Source organism: Pseudorca crassidens, chromosome 3 (genome assembly GCF_039906515.1).
Source record: "Pseudorca crassidens isolate mPseCra1 chromosome 3, mPseCra1.hap1, whole genome shotgun sequence".
Taxonomy (NCBI): Eukaryota; Metazoa; Chordata; class Mammalia; order Artiodactyla; family Delphinidae; genus Pseudorca; species Pseudorca crassidens.
Genome location: NC_090298.1, coordinates 44,579,132 through 44,595,771, shown reverse-complemented (window position 1 = coordinate 44,595,771; position 16,640 = coordinate 44,579,132). Strand labels below are relative to the sequence as shown.

General features: G+C 35.6%; 1 protein-coding gene across 3 annotated transcripts in view; it reads right to left on the bottom strand.

Moving 5' to 3' along the window:
• Window positions 1–16,640, bottom strand: part of GPBP1 (GC-rich promoter binding protein 1) — a 72,570-nt gene that overhangs the window by 8,972 nt on the left and 46,958 nt on the right. For all 3 annotated transcript variants that reach the window (XM_067730718.1, XM_067730719.1, XM_067730720.1), the window contains 5 exons: window positions 15,109–15,175; window positions 6,255–6,439; window positions 5,502–5,642; window positions 3,802–3,969; window positions 3,145–3,329 (listed from right to left, as the gene is read on the bottom strand). In XM_067730718.1, coding sequence (XP_067586819.1) covers window positions 3,145–3,329; window positions 3,802–3,969; window positions 5,502–5,642; window positions 6,255–6,439; window positions 15,109–15,175 — 746 coding nt within the window. The remainder of the gene's footprint in view (window positions 1–3,144; window positions 3,330–3,801; window positions 3,970–5,501; window positions 5,643–6,254; window positions 6,440–15,108; window positions 15,176–16,640) is intronic.

Here is a 16,640-nt window from a genome sequence, read left to right as displayed (position 1 = left end):
GAAGTTCTGATTCATCAGCCATATTCACCAGACATTGCAGCTTCAGATTTCCATTTATTTTGGTCTTTACAAAATTCTCTTAACGGAAAAAACTTCAACTCCCTGGAAGACTATAAAATGTACCTGTAACAGTTCTTCGCTCAAAAGATTAAAAGTTTTGCGAAGACGGACTCCCCTGGTGGTGCAGTGGTTAAGAATCCGCCTGCAAATGCAGGGGACACGGGTTCGAGCCCTGGTCCGGGGAGATCCCACATGCCACGGAGCAACTAAGCCGGTGCACCACAACTACTGAGCCCACGTGCCGCAACTACTGAAGCCCGTGCACCTAGAGCCCGTGCTCCGCAACAAGAGAAGCCACCGCAATGAGAAGCCCACGCACCGCAATGAAGAGTAGCCCCCACTCGCCGCAACTAGAGAAAAGCCCGCATGCAGCAACAAAGACCCAATGCAGGCAAAAATTAATTAATTTTAAAAAAGAATAGATAAACAACAAGGTCCTACTGTATAGCACAGGGAACTATATTCAGTACCCTGTAATAAACTGTAATGAAAAAGAATCTGCATCAGTTTGCTGTACACCAAAAACTAACACATTGTAAATCAACTATACTTCAGTTAAAAAAAAAAAAGATTAACAGGGAATCAACCACTTTCTCTAGTTGGGCAAACAAGAATACTGTAGCCATGCTGCATTTGACTTAGAGCCTTTAAAGCTTCTGTTTCTTATATGGCCACATATCTTGTACTAGTCTGATTATACTGTTGTTTTTTTTAAAACATCTTTATTGGAGTATAATTGCTTTACATTGTTGTGTTAGCTTCTGCTGTATAACAAAGTGAATCAGCTGTACGTATACATATATCTCCAAATCCCCTCCCTCTTGCGTCTCCCTCCCACCCTCCCTATCCCACCCCTCTAGGTGGTCACAAAGCACGGAGCTGGTCTCCCTGTGCTATGCGGTTGCTTCCCACTAGCTATCTATTTCACATTTGGTAGTGTATATATGTCAGTGCCACTCTCTCACTTCGTCCCAGCTTATCCTTCTCCCTCCCTGTGTCCTCAAATCAATCCTCTACGTCTTTGTCTTTATTCCTGTCCTGCCCCTATGTTCTTCAGAACCATATTTTTTTAAGATTCCATAATTACATCCCTTAAACATACTCCTTTTTACACCTAACTCATCTTTCAAATTGAACCTGTCACATATTGGCTACTTTGTAGCCTTTACACATTTTCAAACAATCTCATAAAAGTGCTCAGAGACTGGAAAGAAAATGTAACACTATACCCATATTTTACAGATGAAGAACCAGGATCTCTTAAGTAAAAACAATTTGCCTACTTGACAGCAAACAAAGAAGCAGAATTCTGGTTTTTTGCCTCCTAAGTTAATATACATTGCACCAAACTCTGCTGCCTCTGAACTAAAATGTCATAGTCATCATCACTGTTAATTACTATTTCTCACATTTCTTTTAATCATTTAATGCTTTGTCTTCACTGTAACCTATGGCCTCCCTGTGGAATGGCACTTCCATTCTCAATGCCACCCAGTCCAGAGTCTACAGATCAAGACTGGTAAAACCAATCTCACACCTTTCACTAGATCCTTACTTTTACTTGTTTCACTTTTAAAAACTGAATCATAACTAAATAATAATGCAGATGGAACAAATTATTTCGAATTTTATGAAAAACAAGTATTCCTAACTGTCTATTCTCTCCTCTTTCCACTTCCCTCCAAGGGCTGTAACTGTTAACTGTTTCTAGAATAGCTTTCAAAACAAAAACTCTGTATTTCCCTATTCCCCACAATTAGGAATACACCACAACAGTGATCTGCACTTTGCCTTTTCATTAGCATTTCTTCCCATTCTCTTTCAAATTATTACCAAATCACCCTGATACCATTTTCACAATTACCACCCTCCACTAAATATTTTCAATGGCTTCCCACTTCCTAAAGAACAAACTCCTTAACCTTAACACCATGACCACAAATTCAAATTCCTTACATTAGAAAAAGGACAGGACTAGAAGTGGAAGACTGGGTCACAAATCCTACTCTCCACAAACCAGGTATAAGACACAGGCTAATCTGTTCACTTCCCTGAGCTATTTCTTCATCTGAAGCATTGAAAGAGCTTGAATAGATCTCTAAGGCCCTGCCTTTTCAATTTATCTCTAATTCCATTAAGGACTCCACACTCCTGTCAAGATATTCTATTCACTAACCCTAAAACAAACTAGGTATGTGTTCAACTCTAAATATCCTTTCATGCCCCTTTTTATTCCAAAATGACTACCCAGTACCCTTGCCCGTACCGTCTCACCCTTTAAGATTTAATTTAGGTCCCAATTAAAACTCTGACTGGTACTCAAACCATAATGCTATCTACCCCAAAACTCCCTTGAATTTCTCTGGCACTCATTTCTATTAATTCATTTGGTGCTTAGACAAGGTAACAACTACCCCTCTGATGTTGAAGCTATCCTCAATACCTTGACGACATACTGAAACTTGATAATAATAGTAATATATGTGCCTATTTCATATATTTTTTAACAAAAAAACTGTCATCCTTGAGAACTGTATCACTGATGCCTAAGTTGTTAAATCAAGCAATATGAGTACTTAAATGTGTATGTAACTTAAGAATCAAAGTTTACAGGGAGTTCACTGGTGGCCTAATGGTTAGGATTCAGGCTTTCACTACTGTGGCCCAGGTTCGATCCCTGGTTTGGGAACTGAGATTCCGCAATCAAAAAAAAAAAAAAAAAAAAAAAATTACAGAAAATTTGAAGCCATGGAAAAGAAATATCACTCAATTTTCAGAGAAACACATGCTATACACCATGGATGAACCTTGATAAAGTATTACTGAAAGCAGACTGGTGGTTACCTAAGGACAGAGAGTAACAATGAGGAGTAACTGTAAATGAGCACAGTGTTTCTTTTTGGAGTGAAAGAAATGTTCTAAAATTAGACTGTGGTGACAGTTACACAAATACACCAAAAATTAGTGAATTGAGTAAAAAATTTATAGTATATAAATTATATCTCAATGAAGCTGTTAAAAAATAAATCAACTTTCTATAATAAAATCAAAATTCTGGGTAGAGACAAACGCAAAAACACTAACCTGTGTTCTGCTTCAAGTGAACTAGAAAGAACATCAGTTTGTGGGAAGGTTGAAGACCGAATCTGTTGGGAAATTACCGAGGCATTGCCATTCTCTTGTGGAATTTCATTTTCATCAAAGTTTCGGTTTATATCCCTTTCTTGGTGAGTACTATTGCTGTTATGCAAATTAAATGAGTCGTCATCCTGATTTTTGAAGGGTTAAGAAAAATGAGTTAGAGAATAGAATTGTTTAAAAAAAAAACTTTAATAGATCCTGGTTAGATTTTCATTGATAAAACAACTGTAATGATTATATAATCATTTAGGAGACAATTTCATAAGATGTAAAACTAAGTTGTGAAGGGTACCAACAGCTTTCTGACTCTATGTATTCACATCTATTCAATAAAGAGAAAACTAACAGGATAAATAAAGGTAGGCAAGATGGGGAAAACACGAACATGAACGGGAATTTTTTTTAATTTCATTTTTGCTCAGGAACTACAGAGTAAGAAAAATCTATTTTAGAAATGAATTCATTATTTATGCAAATAGCTAGCTAGCCTTGCTTTCAGAAATATGAAAATATTCAAAGGTCCTAAATAAATAATGTTGGCCCACCTATTCCAATGACATGCTAATGTCAAACCAAGAATTACACTGCAAGTTCAATTACCTTTTCTGAGCCCGCATGGCTTTCATCTTCATGTTCCTCTTCTACTCTGTCCCTTTTCAATGCTTTCAAAAATTCACTCTTCTTATCAGTGCGCATACGTGTCAGTTTGGTTAGACGAGGCTGCTGATTAAGTTTGTCAACAGGTGAAGAGGAATTTGAGCGATTACACTAAGAAAAAAAATCAAAAATGTTGATAAATGTAGACAGAGAACTAATATCAATATAAAGTTTACAACTACCATAACTTTCTTTTTCACCTTCTTCCCAATACAAAATTGATTTTAAATTCTATTTTAAACTCTGTTTTCCACTATGACTGCCATTTTTATCTATCCTACTGAATGAGTAAACATAAAAATTTTATCCCCAAAACAATTAAGGTGTGATAATACCAAGAACTATGATTCTAAATTAGGACTTTAAATACTATTTTATAAAATGAATCCTGAAACTGCTTAAACATTTCTATAATTCAAAAAAAAAAGCAGTTTTTAAAATTGTGTTCCACAGAGTTCTAAGGTTCGTAACAGCTTCCCATACGTATTATAATTCTTTACACACAGGTACACATTGAGTTTATCAGATAGTGTTTTACGAGGGAAAACTTTTGTGGAAGAGCAGGAGGGGACAGTAACAGAACATGTACTGGAGTCCATTTTGACAGTGGAGTACAAAAGAAAAGAGAATGTTAGAATTCTGTGTCACAGGTATTTTAAGCCATGGGAATAAACCAAAATGCTTAACTGTTGGCAATAACGTCTACAGAATTTAAGCCACAACCGACCAGCTGAGAATGCTTGTCCTTCCATCAGAGTTCTAAAATTCTATGATTGAGAACTAGTATATGAGGGGTTATAATGTTCCACTATAGTACCCAGACCAATCTCAGTTATAACAATACAGTCACAAGTGTCTTTTGACCCTGAACTGGGCAGGGAAGTCCCTGATCTACAAGTTTCAGAAAGCTGGCCAAATGAGAAAGAAACACGTAAGCTACTTCAAGGTCAGTAAAATAATAATATGCACCTTTCCCTCTTCTTCCTCCTCTCTGCCCTCTCTTAGTGTCCATCATCCCCAAAAGAAGATTATATAATAAAAATCCTTATTTTTAGTCAAGGTTCAATCAGACAGCATAGCATAACTCTGTGTCAAAAGTCAAAATACCCGTTTTCATAATTCTTCTCTTAAAAATTACTCTTTCTGGTTGATAAGTATATGGGTGTTTCACTGTATGATTTTCTCTACATTTTAGGACATTTGGAAATTTTGTTAGAAATTTTAAAAATTATCCCTACTTAAACTGCAAAAAAAGTTAGCAAACGGAGGGAAGTATCTGAATCAAGTTTTCTGAAAGAACTAAAATATCTCATTTTAATGCATTCATTTAATGCATCTATGCCTTTTGTTCACTGTTAATTAAATTACCATGATTAAGACACATTTCGCTCCTCGGGAGTAATTTTTTTTTTTTTTTTTTTTTGCGGTACTCGGGCCTCTCACTGTTGTGGCCTCTCCCGTTGCGAAGCACAGGCTCTGGATGCGCAGGCCCAGCGGCCATGGCTCACGGGCCCAGGCGCTCCGCAGCATGTGGGATCTTTCCGGACCGGGGCACGAACCCGTGTCCCCTGCATCGGCAGGTGGACTCTCAACCACTGCGCCACCCGGGAAGCCCGACTCAGGAGTAATTTTAAATGCCATACCTCTTTCACTGAAGTTGTTGATGGACTAAAATTCTTGGCAGTTGATTTAAAAGTATTAAAGTTTCCGACACCATATGTAGACTCATGAGGGAAAGAAGTCCCAACTTTATTTTCTTTAGTTTGGCTTTTCCACTGTGTAGGCTAAAGAAAAACACACAAACGTTAATGTGTATCTAAAACAGAGTACATAGAAGAGAGAGAAAACAAACTGAACACATAAAGATGACTAAATGTGGCTCATAAAAACAATTATTTTTGTATTATACCTTAATCATTTCTACATGGTTCTCTTCCATCTTTTTTTTACAAATAAAATCAAAACCTGGTATTCAGATAAAACATCTAACTACATTGCTGTTTTTTCAAAGTTTTATAAACCTTAAGTTAGGTTTCTTTTGCGTAATACCAAGAAAACACAAGTGACCGAGTTTCAAAAACCTAAAACTGAACACGAAGGACAGAGCATTTTATACATTATTATTAAGTAAATATATCACAGATACATCTTGCAAAACAAGTATTTATAGATTTCATTTACTACTGACTACTAAAATAATAAAACATACATGGACAAACACACAAGCCACTTACAAGACAATTAAAATCAATGACACACAGTGGGCCAACGACGCTTTCCACTTAGAAATCAGCAGCCCACCAATACCCCCACACTTCAACGTGAAATTTTTTTTGTCAAAGTAATTCAATTGATAATCAACTTAAAACTTGCACGTTTAACAACTTAGAACTTACTTTTGTAGGTGGAGCAGCAGGTTTAGGGACTAAGCCTTTATAAACACTTGGACCAGTCCCATTCTTAACTGGTTGTGACTGAAGATTTCCTACTACTGGGAATCCAGATAGCTGTAAGTCTTTTGTATTACCTTTCTTAATGACCAGCATCCTTTGAGTTCTAGATTTAGGATTCGGGGGATATTCTGCATAAATAAAGCGCGAGCAATAGTTACACAGTTTAAATTTTAGCATAAAATTAAACTACCAAAAGAATCGTATATTCCAAACTTGATTATATTTAAAAGTTACAGCTGCTTCCTGACTAAAATAATTATGAACTATATTCCTGCTTGAGAAATAAAGCTAAAACAATCAAACAAATCATAGCAAGAATTGAGCAATGTCAAGTAACAAAGATGAATTCAGCTAGTTTCCTAGAATGGTTAACTATGACCCAGCCAAAATTAACTACATTCTAGCATACTTTTCATTATTTTTTTTAAATTACAAATTTCATTCTAATGGCTCTTAAGACTTGAAATATAAAATATATTTTCCTCTTCTCCATTTTGAAAAGAGAATTTTCCTAATTCCTTCATTCTTTTTATCTCACTCATAAAGTTATTACTAATTAGAAAGAAACTACAGTCCCTCTATTTCTAAATTCCTACTTAAGTTATGACTAATGAAAAGGGGAATTGTTTTCATAATACCAATTCATTCAAATATTTACTGGCCATCCAAACTACACAGAAGGCATTGTGTAAGTCACAGGGGATCCAACTCAGTCCTGGCTTCTGAAGATAGTACTAGAAATAATACTCGCTAACTGAAAGCTTTTCTCAGTACACCCACAGTTGCTAAAATATGAAAAATTACTCCTAGAGTTTAATCAGTCAATGTGTAATCAAACAGATGTTACAGTGAGCATATTCACAATTATGGCAGAGACGTATGTCTTTCTTCCCTTAGAAAAACTCTGAAAGCATCAGTTTCACAGTTGGAGAGTTTAGAAGAAAAGAATTAACTCAAAGAAAGAAATCGCAGAAAAACTAAATTAAAATTAGCTTAAGATACAACTCTGTGAGATGGTGAGTAGCACAGATATATATGATGATGCCCTGTGTCAAACAAACCAAACTTCCTACTGCATTATCTCAAAAACTAAACTAAACAAGGACTCCTAGGGACATGGAGGGACTCTTGAAGTCCATCTGGAACTTCGAACTCTTCAAACTATCGACCTTATATGGTATGTCATTTACTGTAATGCTAAAGGATTAAAGAACAAGGACCTGGCAATTCCTTGGCAGTCCAGTGGTTAGGACTCAGCGCTTTCACTGCCAGGGCCCAAGTTCAATCCCTGGTCAGGGAACTAAGATACCGCAAGCCGTGTGGTACGGCCAAAAAAACCAAACAAACCAACACAACAAGAACCTAAAGCAAAGTGAGAAAAGATTCATCTTTCTGAAAGTTAAACACTGAATGTTCATCTACTAGGGCAAACATTCCAACTGCTCAGCTGCCTACAAAGGCCCAAGATATTAAGGCTAAGAAAGATATTTTCAGGCACATAAGGACACAAATTACATCACCAATATATAGTTTTTCTGAAAAACAAAATGAAGTCAAAATGAAAATGAAGAATAATGATCTCAAACAGAGGCCAATGAAGAACGCTAGAAATAGTGCTAAACAGTTTAAGTTACAATTACTTCTGGTAAACAGATGGTTACAGCATAACTAAAGTTCTTGAAATTAGCAATTCTTTAAATTAAAATATAAGATAAAATCTTAACAGTCTGGTACTCAAAATCTAAATTAAATGAAGCTCAGGAATCTGAAGAATGACTGACTGATGCTGGGAAATGCAAAAGGTAGTAAGAGCCTGCAAGGTCTGATCTCAGAGGAATTCAAGTATTAAAGCAGGGGATGTTTCTTTCAGTACAGCACAATTAAATAAGTTCAAACATGACTGATGAAGACTTCTATTCCAGTATTACAAACTAAGCACACAAGTTTATCTTCTTTCTCTTCTAGATCCTTATGTTAGAATTACTATAAGGGAGGAAAACAAATACAACAGTAAAGAGGAGAAGGGGACTTCCCTGGTGGCGCAGTGGTTAAGAAGCCACCTGCCAATGCAGGGGACACAGGTTCGATCCCTGTTCCGGGAAGATCCCACATGCCTCGGAGCAACTAAGCCCATGTGCTGCAACCACTGAAGCCCACACGCCTAGAGCCCATGCTCTGCAACAAGAGAAGCCACCACAATGAGAAGCCCGTGCACCGCAACGAAGAGTAGCCCCCGCTCGCCGCAACTAGAGAAAGCCCGTGCACAGCAGCGAAGACCCAACGCAACCAAAAATAAATAAATAAATTTATTTAAAAAAGAAGAAAGAACAGGAGAAGGTTCATCAGCAATGGATGACCTCAACACATATTTCCAGAGAGTGAAGTAAAGGAAAAAACTTCAGCTTAGAGTGTGTGCACAAAGGAACCCAACAGCTGAGGAGGGAGACTAATCTGCCCTGTAGAATCCTAGATTGTAGAACTGGGACTTGGAAGTGCCATATAAGGCAGAAGACAGAAATGAAATCTTTTAAGACAAAAATCAATCTCAATCACCAAGAAAAGATCTTTACTAAAGTAAATCCTAAACAACGTATTGATACTTTAGGCAGAAGTAAAATGATCCCACACTGAAGGCAGAAGGTACAAGAAGAAAAAAAATATTTTTATATGTAAATCATCATTGATCAAAACCAGAAGAGGAGAACAGATAAGCAAGCAGGCATTGTTTAAGCCTCAATATAATTCCTGACTACAAAGTTCACCTTTCCTAAAACAGGTTTTCTAGACACCTAAGAGCAAGAAATATTCTTACAGTTTCCTCAAAGAGGTCTTCAGTGCAAAGAATGAGAGAAAATCCTATAAAGAAGAAGGGCGAAGCTGAAGAAATCAGTCATAGAAGAGAGGTAGTAAAGTAAAAGATGATAAATGTACCTAAAAGATGATGATAGGGATTGGGAGGAAAGAGAAGCAGACATAGTGCTGATGTACTTACAAAGTATTCACAGTCAAATAGTACAGAGGTTAAGACCATGTGTTTTTGTGCCAGATTTACAGAATTTTAATACTTGCTCTAACCTCACTAGTTAATGTCTCATCTGTAAAATGAAAAAGAGTTCCTGTCTCAGAGTTGCAGTAAAATGTTTTCTTTAAACCAAATACTAGAAAAAATGTCCAGAAGTCATATACAATCTCTACTGTAATAGGTTTCCAATTGTATTTCAAATTAAAGGTGTCCTTTTTCAAGAATTTTAAACCTAAAATTGAAACCTAAAATCCACGAGAGTATGGAAGATGAGAAAGATTATAAAAGAAATAAACACCTTTAATAAAGACTAACCTATATCCTATATAACTATGCTGAACATACTACATAAACCTGCATGTTTAAGAACAAGCAGTGTTCTTAATCTAATGGGCCAGATGGCGGCCACCAGCAGTGGTGTTCACGCGGTAGAGTGTTCCCAAGTGTGTGTGCCACCAGTGTGTCTATGTCCCCAGGGTAAGCTGCAGCCTCTCCAGAGAGACTCTCCAAGACCAGCAGCTGCTGGTTATTGAAGTGCTGGTATCATGAGACTGACTGACCAAAATCGAGGACTTGGACTCCAGAGACTCTGCTTTTGATCGGGAGACACCCTGAGAGCCTGAATTAATAAGAATGTGTTAAATATCAATACAAGAACAAACAAGCCAAGAAGAACGAATGGGGGCAGAGGGAGGAGGGGAGGAAGGAGGGGAGGGAGGGAAAGTTAGTTCTTGATAGTAATTATCACATATAAGTAATGGAAAAGGTGATGGCAGCACTAGTAACTTAAATTTGCCTCATTTATATTACTTATAAACTGGCTCATCTATTCATAGATTATCTCTACAAATTCTCCTCACATAAACCTTCTGAGTTAAAGTGTTGAATCTGTTGGATTCAAACAGTATCCAACGACGACTCCTACACTTTCTCCATTTACTTTATCAACTGGTAAACTACATGAAAAAGACCCAAATTGTTCATTTTTTTAAAGAGAAAATTTATGTATTGATGAAAGACTTTAACACTTATAAACAAGAATTAGAAAGTAAGTGACTTTGGTGACTTCCTTCTATAAGTCATATGTGCTTATTATCAAGCTCATATAAACAGTTACTCTTATTCAAATTGCCTTCAAAATATCTAAAGGCAAATGTTTTGGATTTTCATATCATTATTTCCCTCTATCCTCATAGACAACTGTGATCTGATAATAACTGACTTTAAATATCCTTTTATTATCTTGTTATTTCATGCTCTCCCAGTATCTTTGAATGTTATAATTAGTTTTGTTCCTTTAAATCCAAAGCCAATGGTGGAGGGGAAAGGCTCAAGCCTTTGAAGAAAGATTAGAATTAAAATACTGCCATGTATAATATTGATACAAAGTAAGCTGGGCAGACATAAGTCAGAGCTGACATCTCAATTCCTCATCTTCTTTTCTGTCTTTAACTATACTCTCCATATAGTTGCCTTATACATACACATATACATTCTGATTCAATCAGTTTTTACTTTTATTTTTCAATCTATCACTTAGGACACTTTTTGCCTTTTATTAAATGTACCAGAATCTCCCTCACTTATTGGATTTCAACATAATTAACTAACATGTATTAAACACCTGTGACATGACCAAGGATATGACACAGTAGACAATTTAATATTAACAGTGCTTTTTCCATTAGTGTCAGTTCAGTGATCCTTCTCATTTCACAGACAAGAAAATCACTCAGAGATTAAGTAGTCTTCCCAAAGTCTAAATAACTAATAAGTAAAAGACCTAACATTAGGGTCCAGACCTATCTGATGCCAAAACCAATGCACTTAACCACTATATTATACTACTGGAGAAAATGGAAATTAAAGTATTGCTAGGTCAGATACTTCAAAATGTATACTATCTCCAACTAAAATACTAATAACAAGTCTGTACTGAATGGTCAAAATTAAGAGGCTTGTAAGTGTTCACTACTAAGTCAGGGGTCCGCCCTTTCCCTCACCATCACAGTGATGCCAGTTAATAATTTAATTTGCTCATCTTGACATAAGAGGCAACTTTAATGTGTGAATAAAAGCATACAGCCAAGGGAAGGATAAACAGTATTTTAATTAAGTTTTCACACTAATTTGAAGAAGAAACTTAACCACATAAGATACAATAACATACAAATATCAAAAGCAAACAATCAGTACCACAGCAATTAAATCCAGTTGAACACTAATTTTAAAACAAAAATATTTTAAGATTTTTATACAGATTGATGTTGTTTGAATTTTGCTGGTTTTGAATTTTTAATTTAATGTACAGATCTTTTGTTTTATAGTAATATGAGAGTTTTAATCAAGTGAGTTTCACTAACATAATTTATGTCAAAGCAGGAGTATGCTATTCTTTCCTTTAACAAGGTCCCCATGTTACTCGTATGAAAAAAGAGTGGGCTTAAGTAAATATATTTCTAAAACAAAAACTTAAATGATGAACGCTATGTGTAACTCTGACCAAATAAAATTTACTTGTGTCAAGTTGTCTAATCAAACTATTAATTTTTCCTTCTCAACCTTGAACATGTGTTGCATTACCTTTTTCTTCTTGTTATAATGTTAACAATTGTTTTCATATAAGACACTGAAGGAAAGTGTAGTCATATCAATATATAAACAATCTACCAACAGAATGCTTTCATACAAAGAAATTTGATAAAGATTACTCCCTTCTCTTAATCCTTTTACAAGGTCACTTTAAAAACGTCACTTGTTTTCATGACCTAAACGCATTTAGTGCAATCATGTCACTCTCAACCTGTATGCTAGTGGTTAATACCATTAGAATTCTCTAAAAAACAGCCCACCTTTAAGAACTGGTCACCAGGGACTTCCCTGGTAGCACAGTGGTTAAGAATCCGCCTGCCAATGCAGGGGACACGAGTTCGATCCCTGGTCAGGGAAGATCCCACATGCCACGGAGCAACTAAGCCCGTGCACCACAACTACTGAGCCTGCGCTTTAGACCCCACGAGCCACAACTACTGAGCCTGTGCACCACAACTACTGGAGCCAGTGCGCCTAGAGCCCGTACAAGAGAAGCCACCGCAATGAGAAGCCCGCTCACCACAATGAAGAATAGCTCCCGCTTGACGCAACTAGAGAAAACTAGTATGCAGCAACAAAGACCCAACACAGCCAAAAAAAAAAAGAGCTGGTCACTAATTTGCTTTGATTTAGAACTTTGATTTAGAAGGCTAAAAAAATGAATACAGTTCTTAAAGATGAGCCTTGATGCTCTTAAGTACTGTATCAAATATGAGAAAAACTCAGGAATAAATTCATCAAATTCTCAAGGAATAAACACAAATATATACGCTGAGCTGAAACAAGACTATGCTTAAGTTAATTACTAGTGACTGAAGTTTTTCATTATTTAGTATCTTAAGCACAAAATGCTAGGCTCTGCTAGTGATATGTTCCTGACATATTACACCAACACAAATAGCCAGCAGGACTTCTAAAAACACACAAATCAATTTGATAGTCACTAATGTCTCAAATTGCATACAGACACACAAACACATCATTTTCTCTCTCTCTTTCTCACTACCCAAATCAGTCACCCAGGTAAATTATTTTAAAATTCTCACAGGCACACTGAAGTGCCTTAAATTTTTGTTTAGTTTTAAATTATTAGGTATATGAGATAAATTAATTAGTAAATATTAATCTTATGCATCAAGCAATAGTGATCCTGGTTAAGATCAAAACACTACAGAAGTTACAGATATAAACTGTAGGGTGTTTCCAATAAAGCTAATTAAGATCTAAATAGAATTAAACTTATATTTAACTATAGTTTAAATAGCCTGACTACTTTCACTCAAAGTATTTTTTATTTGGGATATTATGTTTAGACTCTTGCAATTTTTGATCTACAAAAGGACAGTTTCAGGGACAAACTGGTGGTGGTTGCTTTTTAATACATATTACATTTCCGTTATTAAATTCTGACTTACCTGGAAGGAAGTAGCACTAGAAAAGTTCTACTGAAGTCCTTCCTAAAATTCTCTCATGTCTTCCTCAGGAACATAGCTATTTTAAATGTTGCAATGGGGAAAACAATATTTGGGAACCCAGGGGGTAAAGTAAGAAAGGAATAGTGAAGTGTGATACAATGAAAGTTTCATTGTATTCCTATGGGAAGTACTGGGAATTTAACAATTAATCAAGCCACAATTAACCATTTTCTTTTTTCTAATGCAGACACACTTTTTAGTTTACCTAAGACACAGTAAAGAGTACATCCTCCTTTTAAACATCTTTTCAACTAGTGCCCAAAATCCTTTGACCAACCCTGAAACAGGAGAACCAAAATCTTTATATTAATACATTTTATTCTCAATATTTTCAAAGATGTATTTGCCTTTAAATCATTTCTAAAATTATTATATTAACCAAGGATCAGTACCAATAGTATCGATAGGTAGTTTTATATGACAAATGCTCACTAACATTCTTGATTTTTTATTTACTTTCATTTTAATCAAATCCAAATTATTCCTAATTTCTTAGAGATTTTATTTAACACCTTCCAGGTGGTTCTATATTCTTATGCAATCAGCTGTTCCCAGAAAAACTGAATAATAAGGAAACATACCTAAGAGAGGAGCTTGGGAGATTTTTTTGGTTGGGTATGTGTGTGTCTGGGCGTGTAGGCCTGGGGAGAGTGGCAGAAATACTAATTTGCAATACAGAAAAAACAATGCCATTCACATGGTTCTAACAAAAGTGTCTGACCACCCCCACCCCCACCCACAAGAAGCCCTTAAATTGGGAGATCAAAAGAAACAAAATAATTCCCCCAGCGTATCACCCCATAAATACAATAAAGAACAGCACAGGAAGTGGCAAAGTTTAAAATAATGCCTTTACTGTTAGGACTAGTATGCTGTCATAAGCCACAATCCTTTTGTTTTGTTAAGTTGTTGATTTTCAATAGGAAACACAAATGAACATGTGTACAAGTTCCAAAGTGGACACATCACCTCTGAATTTGGTATCAAATAATTAAATTTATTTTTCAGATATCAAATCTTCATATTTTAAGTTTTTTCCATTATTTTAAACTTCACTTGAATCTCTAAAAACTAACTAAGTTGTACTATATGTGCAGTTTAATCTTCTGTAAGATGCTATCAAATTAAACTCTCAGCAGTTTTAAAGAAAAGGGAGTTATTACCAGAAAAACTCATTAAGATCTGACAATCAAAAAGGCAAATAATTTCAAACAGGCTAGTTCGGTAGGCAAAATTTATACAATTATTTTTTAATACTGTCTATGTATAACCATTTTCATAAGTAAAAAAATTAATTTTTTATATCATACTATGATTGATTAAAAGTACTTATCTTTCCAGTTAAGTTTTCAACTTTGAAAAACTACAAATTAAGTTAAACTAAATTTTTTTGTTTCGTTAGATTATCAGGCTGCTCTCAAATGACTTTAATTCATTACATTAACTTACGACCATTTTTTTCAAAATGCATATTTGAGTGTACTTAATGGTACTAACGTGTAAATCAACTATCCAAATCAAGATCTTCTCCTATCTGCAATATCTTGGTTTTTAAAAGGTAAGTGCTACCTTTTTTGTAGCTTAGCACATCAAAAACAGGTATTTAAAAGAGAAAGTTTAATTCTAGCCTATTTATTTTAAACAACACAAAAGTGAAACCTAAAAATAACATTTTATATCCCTCAAAGATAGATCAAGAATTACTTACCCCATACACCTGCAGCTAAAGATTTATTCTGATTTGGTTCTCTCTCATACTCAGGATTTAAAGATGGCTGAAAAAAAGTTGGAATAAAAAGAATACAATAAATGTTTAAACGCTCACGTTTAAGAAAAAAATCCTTTTAAAAGTAATCTCAGGGACTTCCCTGGTGGTCCAGTGGCTAAGACTCCATGCTCCCAATGCAGGGGCCCAGGGTTCGATCCCTGGTCAGGGAACTAGATCCCACATGCTGCAACTAAAGATCCCTTGTGCCGCCACTAAGACACGGTGCAGAGAAATAAATAAGGATTTTTAAACTAAAAAAATAAATAAAAGTAATCTCAAAACTATACGGAAAAATCTGACATAATATAATGAACTCTTAACTACTAAACACTAATTATTCATAAATCTTACTTTCTGCTTATTCTGCTAACAATTAAAATGGTTACTATCTACACTCACTCCAAGTCGAAGAAAACAAAGGAAGGGTCTTTAAATATTCTCCTCATCCTCAACTACGTGAGGAAAAAGTATGAATTTTTTTAAAAAAAAGCAAATGCTAAGAGAATGTAGCCTTTGCATCAATATGAGAAATCATCCTTTCTTAGCATAAGGTCAAGAGCAGGGAAGAGGAAAATCAGACAATTAATTCCTCAACTCTTCTGTTAGGTTTGCATCACTGAATGTTTAGTTAAACATGCAATTTTCAAAGCAAAGTACAAATTTATATTTCAAAAAGTGATGCTCAGGGTATTAAAAAGAAAACTGAGGTGAAACACAATTGAGCTATTTGTAATGTGGTGGATAGACCTAGAGTCTGTCATACAGAGTGAAATTAAGTCAGAAAGAGAAAGACAAATACCATACGCTAACCATATATATGGAATTTAAGAGAAAAAAAATGTCATGAAGAACCTAGGGGTAAGACAGGAATAAAGACACAGAGCTACTGGAGAACGGACTTGAGGATATGGGGAGTGGGAAGGGTAAGCTGTGACAAAGCGAGAGAGAGGCATGGACATATATACACTACCAAATGTAAGGTAGATAGCTAGTGGGAAGCAGCCGCATAGCACAGGGAGATCAGCTGGGTGCTTTGTGACCGCCTAGAGGGGTGGGATAGGGAGGGTGGGAGGGAGGGAGGGAGACGCAAGAGGGAAGAGATATGGGAACATATGTATAACTGATTCACTTTGTTATAAAGCAGAAATTAACACACCATTGTAAAGCAATTATACCCCAATAAAGATGATAAAAAAAAAGAAAGAAAACTGAGGTGAGCACTGAATGTGTACTCTAAAGCTAATCTTATTAGATGTTTACTCTCTAGAAAAGGGAAATTGTTTAAACTGCTATGAAGAATAAAATGACATAAATTTATCCAAAGTTTTAAAAAACCACACGGTGAGACACAGGAATATAAGTAGGAGGGAAGAAGGAAGAAGACTGGGGAAGGGGAGAGTTATGTACAAAAAGCCTCACAAAATGTAAGGATTAAAAATAATTGAGGGACTTCCCTAGCAGTCCAGTGATTA